Source organism: Rhinolophus sinicus, chromosome 1 (assembly GCF_057876585.1).
Source record: "Rhinolophus sinicus isolate RSI-liver-muscle chromosome 1, RSI-T2T, whole genome shotgun sequence".
Lineage (NCBI taxonomy): Eukaryota > Metazoa > Chordata > Mammalia > Chiroptera > Rhinolophidae > Rhinolophus > Rhinolophus sinicus.
In genome coordinates this window covers 30,892,734-30,910,643 of record NC_142501.1, presented here as the reverse complement: position 1 = coordinate 30,910,643, position 17,910 = coordinate 30,892,734, and the positions used below count along the sequence as shown (strand labels likewise).

Below are 17,910 nucleotides of genomic sequence, written 5' to 3'. Positions count from 1 at the left end.
TCCGCCCCTACTTTAACTGGTTTTTTTTTCCTATGGGCTTTTCCCTTTGATCCAGACTCTGGTTTTTCCCCATTTGCAACAAAGAGAAAATATAGTGGCAGATTTCCCAATTCAAATAGAATGAAGCTCTTTAAAAGAAAATGTGTTAGAATTGTTGGTTACATAGAAAAATGCAACAGCAAAGCAGTTCAGTGGCATCCTATCATTATTTCCTTTTCTTCCAGGAGTCGTCTATGCAACTGCGTACTGGATGCCCACTGAAAAGACAGTACATGTCAAAAACGTACTGGACAAGAACGGGGATGCCTATGGCTTTTACAATAACTCTATGAACACCACAGGCTGGGGCATCCTGGAGATCAAGGCGGGGTATGGGTCACAGGCCCTGAGCAATGAGGTCATCATGTTTGTGGCCGGCTATCTGGAGGGTTACCTCACTGCCCCGTAAGTACCCCAGTCATGGTGGAGAAATATCAGGCAACCTCTGTCTCTTTCTTTGTTCAGCAATGGCCCTGGTCTTCCTGGAATTGTACATTTGTAGCTGAGCTTCTTCTCATAGGATAGAAACATTATCAGAATTACGTTTGTACTTATAACCAATACCTGCCTAGAAGGAACAAAACCCCCAATTGTGGCACTATTCAATTCTCATGGCTCTCACCTTTTAAAATTTTTCCTTCTCCTGAAACTATTTTAAGAGTCAGCTAAGCCGTTTCATCCTACGAGTCATTTATGGTCTGGTAGAAAGCAAAGGACAGGTGGAGTGACTCTTTGAGAACCACAAAACTGCGAAGATTAATTAAAAATGTCAGAGCATTTATTTTCAGCAGTCTTAAAACAATACTTTCAAGTAGGTAAAGAGATTTTTAGATTTAAATTTTAATGTCTAATACAAATATTCCTTCCAGTTCCATTGTGGCTTGATTCTTGTGTCCTTGCCTTGTCTAATAAAAATAACAAAAATGTAGTTAATGATAATGCAATCAGGACCCATTCTTTTTAGAGAAAAGCTCTTTAAGGTAAAGAAAGTTGCAATCCATTTAATCAAGCCTCATCCTTCCTTTGATATAAAATGTCATGATGAATTGTCTTTCTTTCTTTTTTTCTTTGTGACCTAGATTGTCGAGTGCAGTTTAACCAAACTGTTTCTCATTGTTATTGCCTTAGTCATAGTAAGTACAGTACAGATCTTAATCTGTTTCTGCATTCTGAAGATAATATCAGATGTTGAATGACTAATTATTGGGTTCTGGCTGGGTTTTTTTTACATTTTTTTAATTTAAACTAGAAATTCCTGTTTTTATTTTTATACCAAATTTTACAAGTCTCTTTCATATAGTACACTATTCAGAGATGTATAAAACTCTATAAATGGAATAAGGTTTTAAGAACATGTCTACAACTGTATTGTACATGTAAACATCTGAACTTTTCATCTTGCACTCAAAATGTTTATCCACTTTTGTATCCACTCATTTGATTGTATTATTTAAATTGAGTTGCAAATTTGGAGAAATAATTTGGACTGAGGTTGTGTGACTATAAGTAAATATATTAGATGAAATATTGCTCAAACTCCTAGACCCAATCTCAGATGTTATCTTCTTGAGGAAGCTTTTTCTGATTCCATTCCCACTGAATTGGAGCTCCATCTCTCCCTTGCACCATCTGTTAGTGCCTTGAGGATGGAGTCCTTTATCTTATTCATCTTTGTATACCCCAGACCCTTGGCACAGTGCTTTTGCCCCCAGCAGTTACTTAATTACATGCTTATTAGGTTTAATTGAATCTTGTGGTTGTTCCAGTTTTATTAGAGATGAAGCAGAATGTGAGGTACATATTTCCATGCAATGCACTGTCTGGCAACCTTGGCCCAGTGGAGCTTCTTCCTTTGTTTTTAACTCTATGGAGTGGCTCCCTAAGAGCTGCGAATTCAGAGTCTCTGATGTTTCACTAATGATGTTAAAGCTTCTAAATAGTCATGGGTTGATTTTTAATAAAATGAGTCATGAAACCTTTCTGGAAAGAATGGTGATGAGGGTGTGGGGACCTGGTCTGCTCTAGTTTTTAATAAAGTGGCTGACTCTTGTGTTGCTGAAGCAGCTGCTGAAATATGACCTCCTCTGGAATTACCCAGTTAGAGTGAGTCAATTCAGTGCAACAAACACTTGCTGCACTACAGGTGCCAAGCTCTGGTGACAGGGAGAAAGGTAGTGGGGAGTGGTAGTTCCTGAGTACATTCTTCAAAGAGGACTCATTTTAAATTAATATGTTGACACAATGGTTACTAAAACTATGATGAAAAGATGTTATAGCAAGATTATGGCACAAGTAGAGAAAGTAGTCAAAGGTGGTACCTTTTTTGGCTTAGGCCTACTGCCAAGAAATATCTCAAGAATCTCCTCCACACCCCCCAACTTGCCCCTTTTGATGTTAGAATCCGAATATGCCTCCAGATCAAGGTTATGGGCAAAGCAAAGATAAGTAAGACACAATCTCACCCTCAAAAATATCAAATGACCCATCAACTTATAATTACCTGGATGATGATGATGATGATACTTACATAGCAATTGTATAGCATTTAAAATGTACCAGACACTGTTCAAAGCAGTTTACATATGTTAAATTATTTAATTCACAACAATACTATGAGGTATGTACCACTATTATCCCCATATTATTGATGTGAAATAGGCACAGGGAAGTTAAGTAACTAGTTGAAAGTCACAAAACTAGTAAGCAGGAGCCAGGATTGGAAACCAAGCTATCTAGCTTCCGAGTTTACTCGCGCGCTCTCTCTCTCTCTCTCTCTCTCTCTCTCTCTCTCTCTCTCTCTCTCTCTCAATCTCTCTCTCTCTCAAATGGATTAATCACTGTGGGAAATACTAAAGGAGCCCAAGATGGTATCTGACCTCAAAAGTCAAAACAGTTGAGGTCTGAAGTCAAAACAAGTAGAAAACGGTAGGAGACAGCAGATGACAAGTGCTAAGTGATGGGGGTATTACATAATGCAAAGAGATTCAGGACAAGGTGTCTTCATGATTCTCACATACGAATGCATGTGACAGATGTAAAGGTGAACCAAGTTTTGGCCTGCTCAGGAGGAAATTTACCGATTTTATGCACCACAGGAGCTGAAACTAAATCTATCACATCCATGACATGGACACTAGTGTTGGCTCTGTTTGATAAGAATTCGGAAATGTGGAGAAATTAGCAATCTTGCTTGTGGTCGTACAACCTACAAGTAGTAGAGTCAAGCTTTCCTCAGTATTCGATGCCTGTACTTTTAACTGTTACAATTTACTGTCAGCACACAAAAATGTAGGATCCCGAGCCCAGGGATCAGAGAAGGGCCTCAACCTGAGGAGCCCGCAACTGACTGTATTCCTCAGGGCCCCTGAATGGAGTAGGGTCATTTGAGGCCTCCACTTCGGATCTCAAGGTAGAAGTTTCTCTTCCCCTGCTCTGAATGTCAGAATTGAAAAATCTAGTCTCCATCAAAGAAAGAAAACATTTCAATAATTCTAGTCCAGTTACCTCCCACGTCTCCATCTGTCTTGTCTACTATTATGAGGACATCCTCAGGGATCACCCACAAGTCAAGATTAGTGTTTCCTTGTTTCAGGGTTTCTCAACCTTGGCACTATTGACATTTTGGGTTGAAGTCTTCTTTGTTGTGGGGCTGCCCTGTGTATTGTAAGATGTTTAGCAGCACCCCTGACCTTTACCCACTAGATGCCAGTTGCACCTTATCCCTTAGTGTGACAACCCAAAATGTCTCCAGACATTGCCAAATGCCCCTGGAGGGAAACATCACTCCAGTTGAGGAATACTGCCCTATTTTGAAATACACTGAAAAATTGAGGGGATCTGGAATTCTGGATGGATCTAGGCAGGGTTCAGTGATGGAGACTGGGTAAAAAGTATCAATTTATTGTTTCCTTACCTGAGTGAGCTTTGTTAAGTCAATAGCCCACAAATTATTTTTTTCCAAGAAATAGAAATTTATTTTCATATACATCATTTTAATTTTAAGAGCCCATCTATCCCGATGGTTAGAAAATTTACCATAGTCATTCCTATAGAAACAAAATATCATTTCAGCTAAGTAAATTCAGAATGTTCCACTTTTTCCTAGAATGGATCTGTGTTACTGAGGCTGCTTGGAGGGAGGGGAGATGTTTAATCAGTGGTTGTCCTGTGTCTTTCTCTGGCATTCACCAATGTGTAACAATTTCATTGAGTCTTGGCTTGGGTGTAGCCCCGTCTGACATCTGATGAACCTACCATGGTCTCCAGCTGTATAATCAGTGCTACCTGAGATCGCAATATTCACTGCAAATGTTAAGTCCTCTGCCCCCATGAGCTCCTAGTATCCACTTATTTCACCCCAGGCTGCACAAGAAAACATTTGGCTCATGAGCCCACATTCCAGGCAGCCATCTCTACCTCCCTACACAGTCTTAGAGTGAGAAACTGTAGGGTTGTTGTCTCCCTGAGTTACTAAATCAAGTCATTAAACTCACCTGCAGCTTCTGCATTTCATTCCTCTGAAGTGTGAAGCCAGGGCAGAGAGTCCTGTCTTGTCACCCACATACCTATCTATTGCTACTCTCTTCGTCAGTTTTAGAGTGGTGAAAAGGGAAAAGTGACCAACTTGATAGTAGAATAGATGTGGCAGCATGAAAGATATATAAACAAAAGTTAAATGCGATCATTCAATTTTTTAAAAAATTTGCAAATCATTTGAAGGAGAAACTCTCATGAAGTGAAGTTTATTGAATTCAAGGACCATAAATTAAGAGTTCAAAGGATTTTCTTGTTGTTTATCTAACTGGCAATAAAAACTATTCTCATTTTATCAGTTTCTATTCTGGAAACTACATTAAGTTCTCACTTAACATTGTCTTGCAACTGCAGTGAAATGACTTATAAAGAAACCAGTTTGACCAAAGGTTAACTGATATAAACAGGAGGTAAGTTCCTACTGCATCTCATCAATATCATAACAAAATGACGTTAAAGGAAATGACGTTATTCGACGACCTGCTGTACGACATAAAGGATATCTAAAGTTCCAAAGTACAGGGAGCCAAATTCCCAATTTTGGAATCTGAGTCACTTCATGCTTACAATGCTGACCTCCTTATAAGCATCAAATGAAAATCAGAACTAGGACTTTAGGCAAACTTAGAGAGTGGAAGGGGGTTCACAATTTGACTGATTTTGCTCCAAGCTTACAGCAAATAATAGATATAGAAATATATAGAAAGAGAGCATCGTAATAATATAGTTGGGCTCCCAAACAAGATGAAATATCTCTTGAACACAAAATGGAACAGAAAACAAAGTGATGGAGAATGGATATGCTGGGCTCTTGGCCTGAAGCAGGCGAAGGTCTCAGTGCTCTGGGTGAGCCGAGTCAAGGCTGCTTTTGACTGTAAACTAGGCAGCCACAGAATAACCTCTGTTGATGGGCATCCTAGCCTACAGATTTATACGAAACCATGAGCTTGGGGAAGGGGGGTAGGGCCAGCAACCAAGAATCAAATCATCCACGTGCTGGTCCAATTACACATATAGCTACAGCATTCCATAGGAAAGAAGTCCCCTAAAGCTACTTTAAGACCTACTTCTCAGCGAGTCTGATGGAAGCAATTAGAGGAAAATGAGAGGAGAGAGAGAAATAAATAAATGAAAATGCCTATACACCAAAATTCCAAAATACACAATAGAATGCTAAGAAAAATAGTCAACAAAATCAATAATAATATCATGAATATACTCCAGATTGATTTTATGGAATGGTTTAACAAAGACTAAACATGCTTATGGTACTCTAAGTATAAAAGAAGGAAAACTTGAAGAATTTATGTAACAAAAAGGAATAAGAAGATATGCAAATATTTAAAAAGAACCTGTTTTTGAATGTTAGAAATAAAAATTATGGAAATTAATTCTTAAAAATATCAGTAAATGGGTAAACCCTGGACTAGACACAGAGAAAATATTCTGAATCTGAAATTAGTATTGAGTGATTTACAAAATATGCTGCCCAAAGAGACAAATGAGTAAAAATAATGAGAGCTGTTAATAGAGGAGTTTGAGAAACCCAATGTATGTCTATTAGGAGTTTCAGAAAAAGAAGCTGAAGGGAATTGGAGATAAGCAATAGTTGACAAGGTAATAGTTGAAAATGTCAAAATTGAAAAAGACCTGAGTCCTTAGTTGGAAGACACAGTCTATCAAATTGTTACAAGATAATGGGTGAAACTATAGAAAATTGAGGATAAAGAGAATAATCTTAAAAGCTATCAGAAAGCAAAGATATTGACTACCAAGGGGTCTCAGCTAGACTGACAGCATACTTCTCATCAGCAGCAGTAGAGCCAGAAGACAGGAAGGTAATACATTAAAAGTACTGAGGAAAAGTAACTAGAATTTTATAACCATTTAAATCACCCAAGAGCAAGGGCAAGAAAGGACATTTTCAGATTATACAAATAAAAATCTTTCAGGCTGGCCCGGTGGCTCAAGCAGTTGGAGCTCTGTGCTCCTAACTCCGAAGGCCGCGGGTTCGATTTCCACATGAGCCAGTGGGCTCTCTACCACAAGGTTGCTGGTTTGATTCTTCGACTCCGCAAGGGACGGTGGGCTGCGCCCCCTGCAACTAGCAATGGCAACTGGACCTGGAGCTGAGCTGCGTCCTCCACAACTAAGACTGAAACGACAACTACTTGAAGCTGAACGGCACCCTCCACAACTAAGATTAAAGGGACAACAACTTGACTTGGAAAAAAAGTCCTGGACATACACACTGTTCCCCAATATAAAGCCCTGAAAAAAAAAATGTTTCACCGCCCACAGATGTGCATTAAACAAAGAAGTTAATAAAATTTGATTGTGAAATTAAAAAAAAAAAATTAATAGAATTTTAAAAAAATTTTATTAAATTTATTGGGATAACATTGGTTAGTAAAATTCTATAGGTTTCAAGTGTATATTTCTATAATATATCATCTATATATCACATTTTGTGTTCACCATCCAAAGTTAGTTCTCATTTGTATATATTTGTTCTCCTATATATATATAGAAATAAATAAATAAATAAATATATATATATATATATATATATATATATATATATATACATATTAGTTCTCCTTCATCATATATTTGACCCCTTTTACCCTCTTCTACCATCTCCCCTCCCCCCTTACCTTCTGGTAACCACTAAACTGTTGTCTGTGTCTATGACTTTTTGTTTGTTTATTTTTCTTGTTCGTTTGTTGCTTTCAGTTTTATAACCCACATATGAATGAAGTCATATGGTTCTCAACTTTTTCTGTTTTCCTGTTTTTCTTTCTTTTTTTTAATTAAAGTTTATTGGGGTGACAATTGTTAGCAAAGTTACATAGATTTCAGGTGTACAATTCTGTATTACATCATCTATAAATTCCACTGTGTGTTCACCACCCAGAGTCAGTTCTCCTTCCATCACCATATATTTGAACCCCCTTACCCTCATATCCCACCCTCTCACCCCCTTACCTTCTGGTAACCACTAAACTATTGTCTGTGTCTATGAGTTTTTGTTTCTCATTTGTTTGTCTTGTTTTTGGTTTATATACCACATATCAGTGAAATCATATGGTTCTCTGCTTTTTTGTTCTGACTTATTTTGCTTATCATTATATTCTCAAGATCCATCCATGTTGTCACAAATGGTCCTATATCATCTTTTCTTACTGCCGAATAGTATTCCATTGTGTATATATACCACAACTTCTTTATCCATTCATCTATCAAACGACGTTTTGGTTGTTTCCATGTCTTGGCCACTGTAAATAAAGCTGCAATGAACATTGGAGCACACGTGTCATTATGGATAAATGTTTTCAGATTTTTTGGGTAGATACCCAGGAGAGGGATTGCTGGGTAATACGGCAATTCTATTTTTAATTTTTTGAGGAACCTCCACACTGCCTTCCATAGCGGCTTCACCAGTCTGCATTCCCACCAACAGTGTATGAGGGTTCTTTTTTCTCCACAGCCTCTCCAACACTTGTTACTATTTGTCTTGTTGATGATAGCCATTCTGACTGGGGTGAGGTGATATCTCATCGTGGTTTTTATTTGCATTTCTCTGATTGTTAGTGATGTTGAGCATTTTTTCATATGTCTATTTGCCATTTGTATGTCCTCTTTGGAGAATCATCTCTTCAGGTCCTCTGCCCATTTTTCAATTGGGTTGTTTGTTTTTTTGTTGTTGAGTTGTATGAGTTCCTTCTATATTTTGGATATTAGCCCCTTATCGGAGGCACTGTTTGCAAAAATCTTCTCCCATTCAGTTGGTTGCCTCTTTATTTTGTCAATGGTTTCTTCTGCTGTGCAGAAACTTTTAAGTTTGATATAGTCCTATTTATTTATTTTAGCTTTTACTTCCCTTGCCTTTGGAGTCAAATTCATGAAATGCTCTTTGAACTCAAGTTCCATAAGTTTAGTACCTACGTTTTCTTCTATGCAGTTTATTGTGTCAGGTCTTATGCTAGGTCTTTGATCCATTTTGAATTAATTTTGGTACATGGTGACAGATAGCAGTCCAGTTTCATTCTTTTGCACGTAGCTATCCAATTCTCCCAGCACCATTTATTGAATAGGCTGTCTTTTCTCCATTGTATGTTTTTTGCTTCTTTGTCAAAATTATCTGTCCATATTTATGTAGTTTTATTTCTGAGTTCTCAATTCTATTCCGTTGGTCTACGTCTGTTTTTCTGCCAATACCATGCTGTTTTGATTATTGTGGCCCTGTAGTACAAGCTAAAGTCAGGGAATGTGATACCTCCAGCATTGTTCTTTTTTCTTAAGATTGCTTTGGCTATTTGGGGTCTTTTGTGGTTCCAAACAAACCTGATGATTTTTTGTTCTTTTTTTTTTTTAAATGCCATTGGGATTTTGATGGGGATTGCATTAAATCTGTATATTGCTTTGGGTAATATGGCCATTTTAACTATGTTGATTCTTCCAACCCATGAGCACAGAATATGTTTTCATTTCTTTGTGTCTTCTTCAATTTCTCTTTAAAATGTCTTGTAATTTTCAGCATATAGGTCTTTCACATCCTTGGTTAAGTTTATTCCTAGGTATTTTATTCTTTTTGTTGTAATTGCAAAAGGATTTTTTTTTTCTTTTTCTGAGATTTCATTGTTAGTGTGTAGGAATGCAATGGACTTTTGTACATTGATTTTGTAACAGGCCACGTTACTGTATTCCTTGATTGTTTCTAACAGCTTTTTGGTGGAGTCTTTACGGTTTTCTATATACAGCATCATGTCAACTGCAGAGTTACAATTTAACTTCTTCATTCCCAATTTGGATGCCTTTTATTTCTTTCTCTTGCCTGATTGCTCTGGCAAGGACTTCCAACACTATGTTGAAAAGCAGAGGTGATAGGGGACAGCCCTGTCGTGTTCCTGAACGTAGAGCAAAGGGCTTCAGTTTTTCACCATTAATTATGAGATTAGCTGAGGGTTTGTCATATATGGCTTTTATTATGTTAAGGTATTTTCCTTCTATACCTATTTTATTAAGTGTTTTAATCATAAATGGATGTTGTTTCTTGTCAAATACTTTTTCTGCATCAATTGATATAATCATATGATTTTTGTCCTTTATTTTGTTTATGTGATGTATCACATTGATGGATTTGCATATGTTGAACCATCCTTGTGCCCCGGGGATGAACCCCACTTGGTCGTGATGAATAATCTTTTTAATGCATTGTTGCATTCCATTTGCTAGAATTTTGTTTAGGATTTCTGCATCTGTATTCATCAGAGATATTGGTCTGTAGTTCTCTTTTTTTGTGTTGTCCTTGCCAGGTTTTGGTAGCAGGGTAATGTTGGCCTCATAAAATGAGTTAGGGAGCACTGTCTCTTCTTCAATTTTTTGGAAGCATTTCAGCAGGATTGGTATTAGATCCTCTTTGAAGGTTTGGTAGAATTCACTAGTGAAGCCATCTGGTCCCAGACTTTTGCTTTTGGGAAGGTTTTGGATGACTGATTCAATTTCGTTACTGGTGATCGGTCTGTTTAGATTTTCCAGTTCTTCATGGTTCAGCCTTGGAAGGCTATATGTTTCTAAGAACTTGTCCATTTCTCCTAGGTTATTGAATTTGGTGGCATATAGTCCTTCATAGTATTCTTGGATGATCCTTTGTATTTCTGTGGTGTCCGTGATAACTTCCCCTTTTTCATTTCTGATTGTGTTGATTAGTGTCTTCTCTCTTTTTATCTTAGTGAGTCTAGCCAAGGGTTTGTCAATTTTATTAATCTTTTCAAAGAACCAGCTCTTTGTCACATTAATTTTTTCTATTGTCTTTTTGTTCTCTATTTCATTTAGTTCAGCTCTGATTTTTAGTATTTCCTTCCTTCTGCTGACCTTAGGTTTCATTTGTTCTTCTTTTTCTAGTTCTTTAAGCTGTAACATGAGGTTATTTATTTGGGATTTTTCTTGTTTCTTGAGACAGGCCTGTAATGATATAAATTTCCCTCTTTAAACTGCTTTTGCTGCATCCCAAAAATTTTGGTAGGATGTATTTTCATTGTCATTTGTTTCTATGTATCTTTTGATCTCTCCTCTAATTTCTTCTTTGACCCAGTCGTTCTTTCAAAGTATGTTGTTTAATCTCCATGTATTTGTGTTTTCTCCTGCTTTCTTTTTGCAGTTGATATCCAATTTCAAAGCTTTGTGATCAGAGAATATGCTTGGTATGATTTCAATCTTAAATTTGCTGAGGTTAGTTTTATGTCCCAATATGTGGTCTATCCTTGAGAATGTTCCACGTACACTAGAAAAAAATATATAGTCTGATGTTTTAGGATGAAGTGCTCTATAAATGTCAATTATGTCCATTTCATCTAATGTGCCATTTAGGGCTGCTATTTCGTATTTATTTTCTGTTTGGATGATCTATCCATAGCTGTCAATGATGTATTTAGGTCCCCTAGTATAATTGTGTTTTGGTCAATTTGTCCCTTAAGTTCTGTTAGTAGTTGCTTGGTATATTTCGGTGCTCCCTGATTGGGGGCATACATATTGATGACTGTTATGTCTTCTTGTTGTATAGTCCCCTTTACCATTATGAAATGTCCATCTTTGTCTCTTGTTATCTTATCACCCTGAAGTCTGTTTCATCTGATATCATTATGGCTACACCTGATTTTCTCTGGGTACCATTTGCTTGGAGTGTCAATTTCTACCCTTTCACTTTGAGTCTATGCTTGTCCTTGTAGCTAAGATGTGTCTCTTGGAGACAGCATATGGTTGATCCAATCTGCTACTCTGTGCCTTTTTATTGGTGAGTTCAGTCCATTTACATTTAGGGTGATTATTGACATGTGAGGATTTCCTATTATTCTATCTTTAGTTTTCTGGTAAGATTGTGCTCCATGGTTTCTTTGCTTTTTTGTTGTTGTCTATTATTTCTGCGTGGTGGTATTCTATGAGGTTTCCCTCTGTTTCTTCTTTTATTACAGTATATATTTCAGTTCTGGATTATTTTTGAGTGGTTACCATTAAGTTTATGTAAAAGAAAGATTGATATTTAGAGTATTACATTTTCTTCAGCATGCTTACTTTCTCCATTCCCATATTCTGGTTCAGACCTTTACTCTCCCTCTTTTTATGTTTTGGTTGCCACAAGTTGTCCCTGTTGATGGTGGTCAAATAGCCTCTTTTAGTATTTCTTGTTGTGCAGGTCGTGTATTAGAAAATTCCCTCAGCTTCTGTATGCCTGGGAAGGTCTTTATTCCTCCTTCATATCTAAAGGATATCTTTGCTGGGTATATTATTCTTGGCTCATAATTTCTCTCTTTTAATAGTTTGAATATTTGGTTCCACTCCCTCCTGGCTTGTAGAGTTTCTGCTGAGAAATCTGATGATAATCTAATGGGCTTTCCTTTGTAGGATACCGTCTTCTTTTCCCTGGCTGTCTTGAGGATTCTTTCTTTGTCGTTGAATTTAGACAGCTTCAATACAATGTGGCTTGGAGAAGGCCTGTTGGGATTGAGGTAATTAGGTGTTCTATTTGCTTCTTGGATTCGAGGATCCAGTTCTTTCCACAAGTTTGGGAAGTTCTCATTGACAATTTGTTTGAATATATTCTCTGTTCCCTACTCTCTTTCTTCTCCTTCTGGTATGCCCATTATTCTTATATTGCTCTTTCTGATGGAGTCAGAAAGTTCTTGTAGAGTTTTTTCATTTCTTTTAAGTCTCAAGTCTCTTTCTTCTTCCATCTGCGTCATTTCCATGTTTCTATCTTCAATGTCACTGATTTTTTCCTCCATCTGGTCAACTCTACTACCTAAGCTGGTTATTTCATTCTTAATTTCTCCTATTGAGTTCTTAATCTCCAGAAATTCTATTTGGTTCTTTTTTAAAATTTCAATCTCTTTGGTAAAATGCTCATGTTTTTCTTTGATTGTGTTTGTGAGTTCATTAAACTGCCTTTCTGTATTTTCTTGCATCTTGTTGAGTTTTTTCAGAACTGCAATCTTGAATTCTCTGTCATTTAAGTCGCATATTTCTGTATCTTTACCTTCATTTTCTGGAGACTTTTCACTTTCCTTCTGAGCTATCTTTTTGCCCTAGTTATTCATGGCAATTAATGATTTATTATTTCTCTTCCTAGACATCTACAGGAGTGGCTTCTGCAACAGGTTGCTAGGAAGAGGTCTTTCTTCTGTTTTCCAATATGTGTTGGTAGAATGTTTTATTTTCTCTCCGACTGCAGCCCTTTTTTCTCTTTCACACTGTAGTGTTATGTTTTCTCTGCACTATTCCAGCTTCTCACACAATGGGGGGATTCCCTGGAAGGCAGGCTTCTCCTCTGCTAACAGTTCACATGGGTCATAGGGCGCAGTGTCCCTGTGGGGATGTGGAGAGCTTTTGAAGTTCCAAAGCACTTCCTGCACCAGATTCAGATCCCGGTGTGTTTCAGCAGTTCTGTTTACTCCTGTAGGGATCCGCCCAGATAGGTGGGAACAGGGCAGGGTGAGTTGTGAGAGGTGGCCCAGAACAATGGCAGTGACCATCACCACAGCCAGTCCTGCTTCCACAGCTCCCTCACCTTTGCCAGAACTATTTGGGCTGTGAATCTGTGTCTGCGGACCACAGTTCTCAGAACTGCAAATATTCTGTTCTTTTGATCTGACACTGCTACTGTTCTGCTTCTAGCACTGGGCAGGTGGGGGCAGGGTGAGTCTGGGAGGGTGGGGGGAGGCGGCTAGTCTCAGTGCCTAAGGCTTCCGTTCTCTGCTCAGCAGTGAGGGCTTAAACTGCCGTTTTCAGCCTTCTTCCCTCAGTCTTTGCTCTGAGGTCTCTGCCGTGAGCGTTGGGTTCAGCCATTTTATATGCTGTCCCCTCAGCCCTGTGGGCCATAAACGGAGCCCTAGCAGTCCAAGTTCTTCCCTCTCCTGCAGCTGCGGTAGTTCCAGGATGCAGCGAGCTCGGAGTACTGAGCTAGTTCTGCGTCTTGCACCCTTACGGCTCTGTCTCCGCACTTCTCTCTTCCCTCCTTCCCTGCTCATGTGATTTGCCCACCTTTAGGTGAATTTAGTAGTGAGACTCTTAGTCTTGCCTGTCTGCTATGCAGGGAGTCCTTTGTGAAGTTATAGCTGTTTAACTTGTAAATTCCACTGGAGATTTCCAGAAGCTCACCTTACACAGCCATTTTGATGACGTCACCCAGTTTTCCTGTTTCGCTTACTGTGATAATATCAAGTTCCATCTATGTTGTCACAAATGGCAGTATTTCATCTTTTCTTATGGCTGAGTAATATTCTATTGTAATATACCGTGTTTCCCTGAAAATAAGACCTAACCAGATAATAAGCCCTAGCATGATTTTTCAGGTTGACATCCCCTGAACATAAGCCCTAATGTGTCTTTTGGAACACAATTTAATATAAGACCTGGTCTTATTTTTGGGGAAACATGATATGTACCACATCTTCTTTATCCAATCATCTATCAAAGGATACATTGGTTATTTCCTTGTCTTAGCCACTGTGAATAATGCTGCAATGAACATAGGGATACACGTATCTTTACAGATAAATGTTTTCAGATTTTTTGGGTAGATACCCAGAAGAGGGATTGTTGGGTCGTATGGTAATTCTATTCTTATTTTTTCTGAGGACCCTCCATACTGTTTTCCATTTGTTAAATTAAAAAAGTAAAACTAAATCTTTTAACAGTAACATGGTAGAGGATGTCAGTGGGCCATTAAAGCTTGCTAAAATATGCATTGTGTTTGAAGGAGAAGAGAAATATAAAATTCATTTAGACTTTTTATAAGACAATGAATAGTTATAAACGTTTTTTAAATGTTAATGATCACTGAAAGAATAGAATTACATTTTACAGCTTTTAAATCAGTAGAAGTGAAAAGGATTGCTAAAAGAGTAGATCTTAATAGTTCTCATCAAAAAAAGAAATGATAATTATGTGACTTGATAAAGGTGTTTAGCTAACACTACAGTGGTAATTATATTATAATATGTAAATGTATCAAATGAACATGTTTTACACCTTAAACTTATATAATGTTATATGTCAATTATATCTCAATAAAAAATGCTTCCTGTTAAGCATATCAGACACATTTAACTTTTTAAAAGTAAGTTTAAAATAAATAATCATAAATAGCCAATAATCTTGAGGGGATGGACAGTAAAATAATGAGAACCATTGAAAATCCACCAAATATTTGACAATTAAAAGGTCTGACCATACCAAGTGTTGGTGATGCTGTGGTACAAACAGAAATCTCACATGTAGCTGGTGGGCATGTCAATTGGTACAATGTCTGTGGGAACAGTTTGGCAATATCTAGTAACTACAGATATAAAGAATATTCACCCGAGCAATTCTTCTAGGATATTATGTATATCCTAGAAGAACATCCAAGTGTGTGAAAAAAGACATTTATAACAATATTTAAAGATGCATTAGGATAGTGGAAAAAAATATTGTCCATCATAGGTATGTATACATGAATTGTTATAGTATAGTCATGCCATGGAATACTATCAGCAGATGAAAAGAATAAATTTAGGCTGAAGATAACATAGATATTTCTTTTTTTTAAAAGTCATGTTTCAAGAAGTAAGTTAAAGTGATAGATAATATGATCTTATTTATACTTTGTTCTGAAACATGATATAGTACTGTGCATTATTTGTGGTTAGATATATATGTAGTGATGGTATAAAAAACATGCATGAGAGTAATAAATCACTGATTCAAGCTTGTGGTTACCTCTAGGGAGAATCGAGAGTAATTAGTGTTGGGAAGGTATACACAGGGGCTTGAACTGTATCTAACGATTATTTCTTTTTGAAAATACATGCAGCAAACATGGCAAAATAGAGTGATTTAATAAAGTTGCATAATGGATACTAGGGTGTTTGTTACAGCCTATACATTGGAAACTTTTCCCAATTTTAAATTGTGTTTGATTTGTTAAAAAAAAAAAAAAAAGTAGTAGGGAAGGTTTGCAGTAGGGGACATCCTAGTTAGCCAGTAAATTGGGTAATTGACTGTGTGGAGAAATCCAAGGAGAAAAATAGAAATGTAACAATTTTGATCTATCATTTCAGACACATGTATGACCACTTCGTAAACCTCTACCCGCAGCTGATTAAGAAACCTTCCATCATGGATAAAGTGCAGGAATTTATAAAGTATGTATAACAGCTTTTCTCTTCTCACTGATATTGTGGCTACAGGGCCTGAATCTGTTGATTCAAACAGTGTTTTTCCTTCGCTGCTTTCTGTGCCTGTCTCTCAGGCAGAATGCTGGAGTTGTTCTTGTAGTGAGGTATAGCACCTTTTGGTAATAGCAAGAAAATGGGGGGCAGACAACAGGGCCTCTAGTTTGGGCTCTTTCAGAGGTCAGGTTGAATATCACATTATCAGTTGCTGACACAGCTAGAGGAAGACACCATCAGTGTAAGGAAGCCAAAATTAAGTCCCTGGATCGCTTCCACCTGGGGGCCCCTCTCCTTGCAAAGATCCCTCCTCCTTCTCTGTGAGGTGCTTCCTTTTCAAGGGTCTGGTGACTAATCCTAGCTGGGTGTTAGCTCGTATCTGAAGTCATAATTCTTAACATCCTCTGAGAATATTTCCATTTTAATAAAGTTTTCTGAAAATTAATAATTTTCAATATTGAGAAAATATGTTACATGTTTGCAGGATTATGGACTATGAGATTAATTTGGGGACACAAGGGCACTTAGTTTGGCTCTCCAAATTATGAAGGAAACGACCTCTTTATCGAATGTTAAAGTCCTCTGGAGCATCAGTTATGAACCAACGAGCTGAAGCCCATGAAGCAATGACATTGTATTCTAAAATTGATCTAGAGATAGCCTGAACAAATCAGAAATAGCTTTCAGTATACAGTTATGTCAGACAATCCCCTATGAAGTGCAGAGAACGAAAAGAGGAGAAAGAGAATGAAAGAACTCTGGAAAACACAACTTTTTTTTTTTGCTAAGCATTCTGGGACAGAGGCATTGAGGCAGTTATTAGCAACAACTAAAATAGAATGAACCATAAACTATGAAAATGATCTGAAAGAACTATAAACATATACAAACCATCCCATCTGCAAGAGATTTTATTTTTTCCTGTTATTTAACTTTACCTCTTCTACATAGAACAGTAAAGGTAATCAATATATCCTTACTGATTTAGTGAGACATTATGATTTGATATGAAATGCATTTGGATGGTATCCTTGACTTTCTTAGGTCTCAGTATCACAGGCAGGTAAACCCCACACCAGATAGAGCATGGAGGAAGCTATACAGGAAGAGGCAAGGGGAGAAATCAAAAATTATTTTGGATTTGCCCTGATAGCCTTCCAAAGTGATTAGGTTACGAGATCCAAAATTTAAATTCTGCTAGCATAATTATCTGAATATGTAGTCTCTAAATGCCTGGGTTTAATTTAGCTTTATATGAGCAACCTCTAGTACTAATCTAATTCCTCTTCCAGGAAGCAAGAAGAGTGGACACGGAATAACATCAAAAGTTACGATGATGACCCATTTTGGAGACATACAGGCTATGTTATGGCACAAATGGACGGGCTGTATGAAGGGGCAATGAAGAGGGCTCTATTAAGTGGGACAAAGGTAGGATTTTTAAGAAGCTACTCAGCATTTATTGAAAATAATCTTTAAAATTACATGACACTTTAGAAGCAGACTAGAAATTAGGACTGGAGTATAGATTTCTTGCACCCAAGGACTGTCTTATTTATTTATCATACTGCTAGCACTTGACTCACTCACTGTCTGACATGAAAATCAAGCTTACTTATTTCTGCATTTTCTCAAACTCTTTCATTCTACTAGGCTGTGGAATAGGTTAAAGAAACTGGTATGAATATATTAGCTATATAAGTAACCTAATAAGTGTTTTAGATGATATGGCCATTAAAGCAAAATATCTAAGTGTACAAATTCTATGCTTCCCATCTTCCACAACATACCTACACACACACATACACACATACACACACACACATATACACACATGCCATACATCATAAATTTTTTAAAGCTTTACTGAATCATTGAGGATTCAAAGGTACTTTTTAATAGACTTCCAAAAATTATGAAGAGCTTGTTCCCTGGGATATATATACATTCACATACATATGCTGGACAAAATATACAAAAAGACAGTTCATAGAAAAGTGAAGCAAAAAATTCTTAATAATATGAGCTCAGCCCTGCTCATAAGATTTGAGATACAAATTAAAACCATACTGAGAAATATTTTGTCACTTATCAATTTGACAAAAATTCCAAAGTGTGAAAGCATAAT

The 17,910-nt window shown here is 37.2% G+C and overlaps 1 protein-coding gene across 1 annotated transcript in view; it reads left to right on the top strand.

The window, feature by feature from the left end:
• The window catches only part of PLBD1 (phospholipase B domain containing 1), a 56,326-nt gene that overhangs the window by 12,201 nt on the left and 26,215 nt on the right, over positions 1-17,910 (top strand). Inside the window, exons 2-4 of the mRNA XM_019744731.3 lie at positions 225-444; positions 15,672-15,755; positions 17,075-17,213. Coding sequence (XP_019600290.2) covers positions 225-444; positions 15,672-15,755; positions 17,075-17,213 — 443 coding nt within the window. The remainder of the gene's footprint in view (positions 1-224; positions 445-15,671; positions 15,756-17,074; positions 17,214-17,910) is intronic.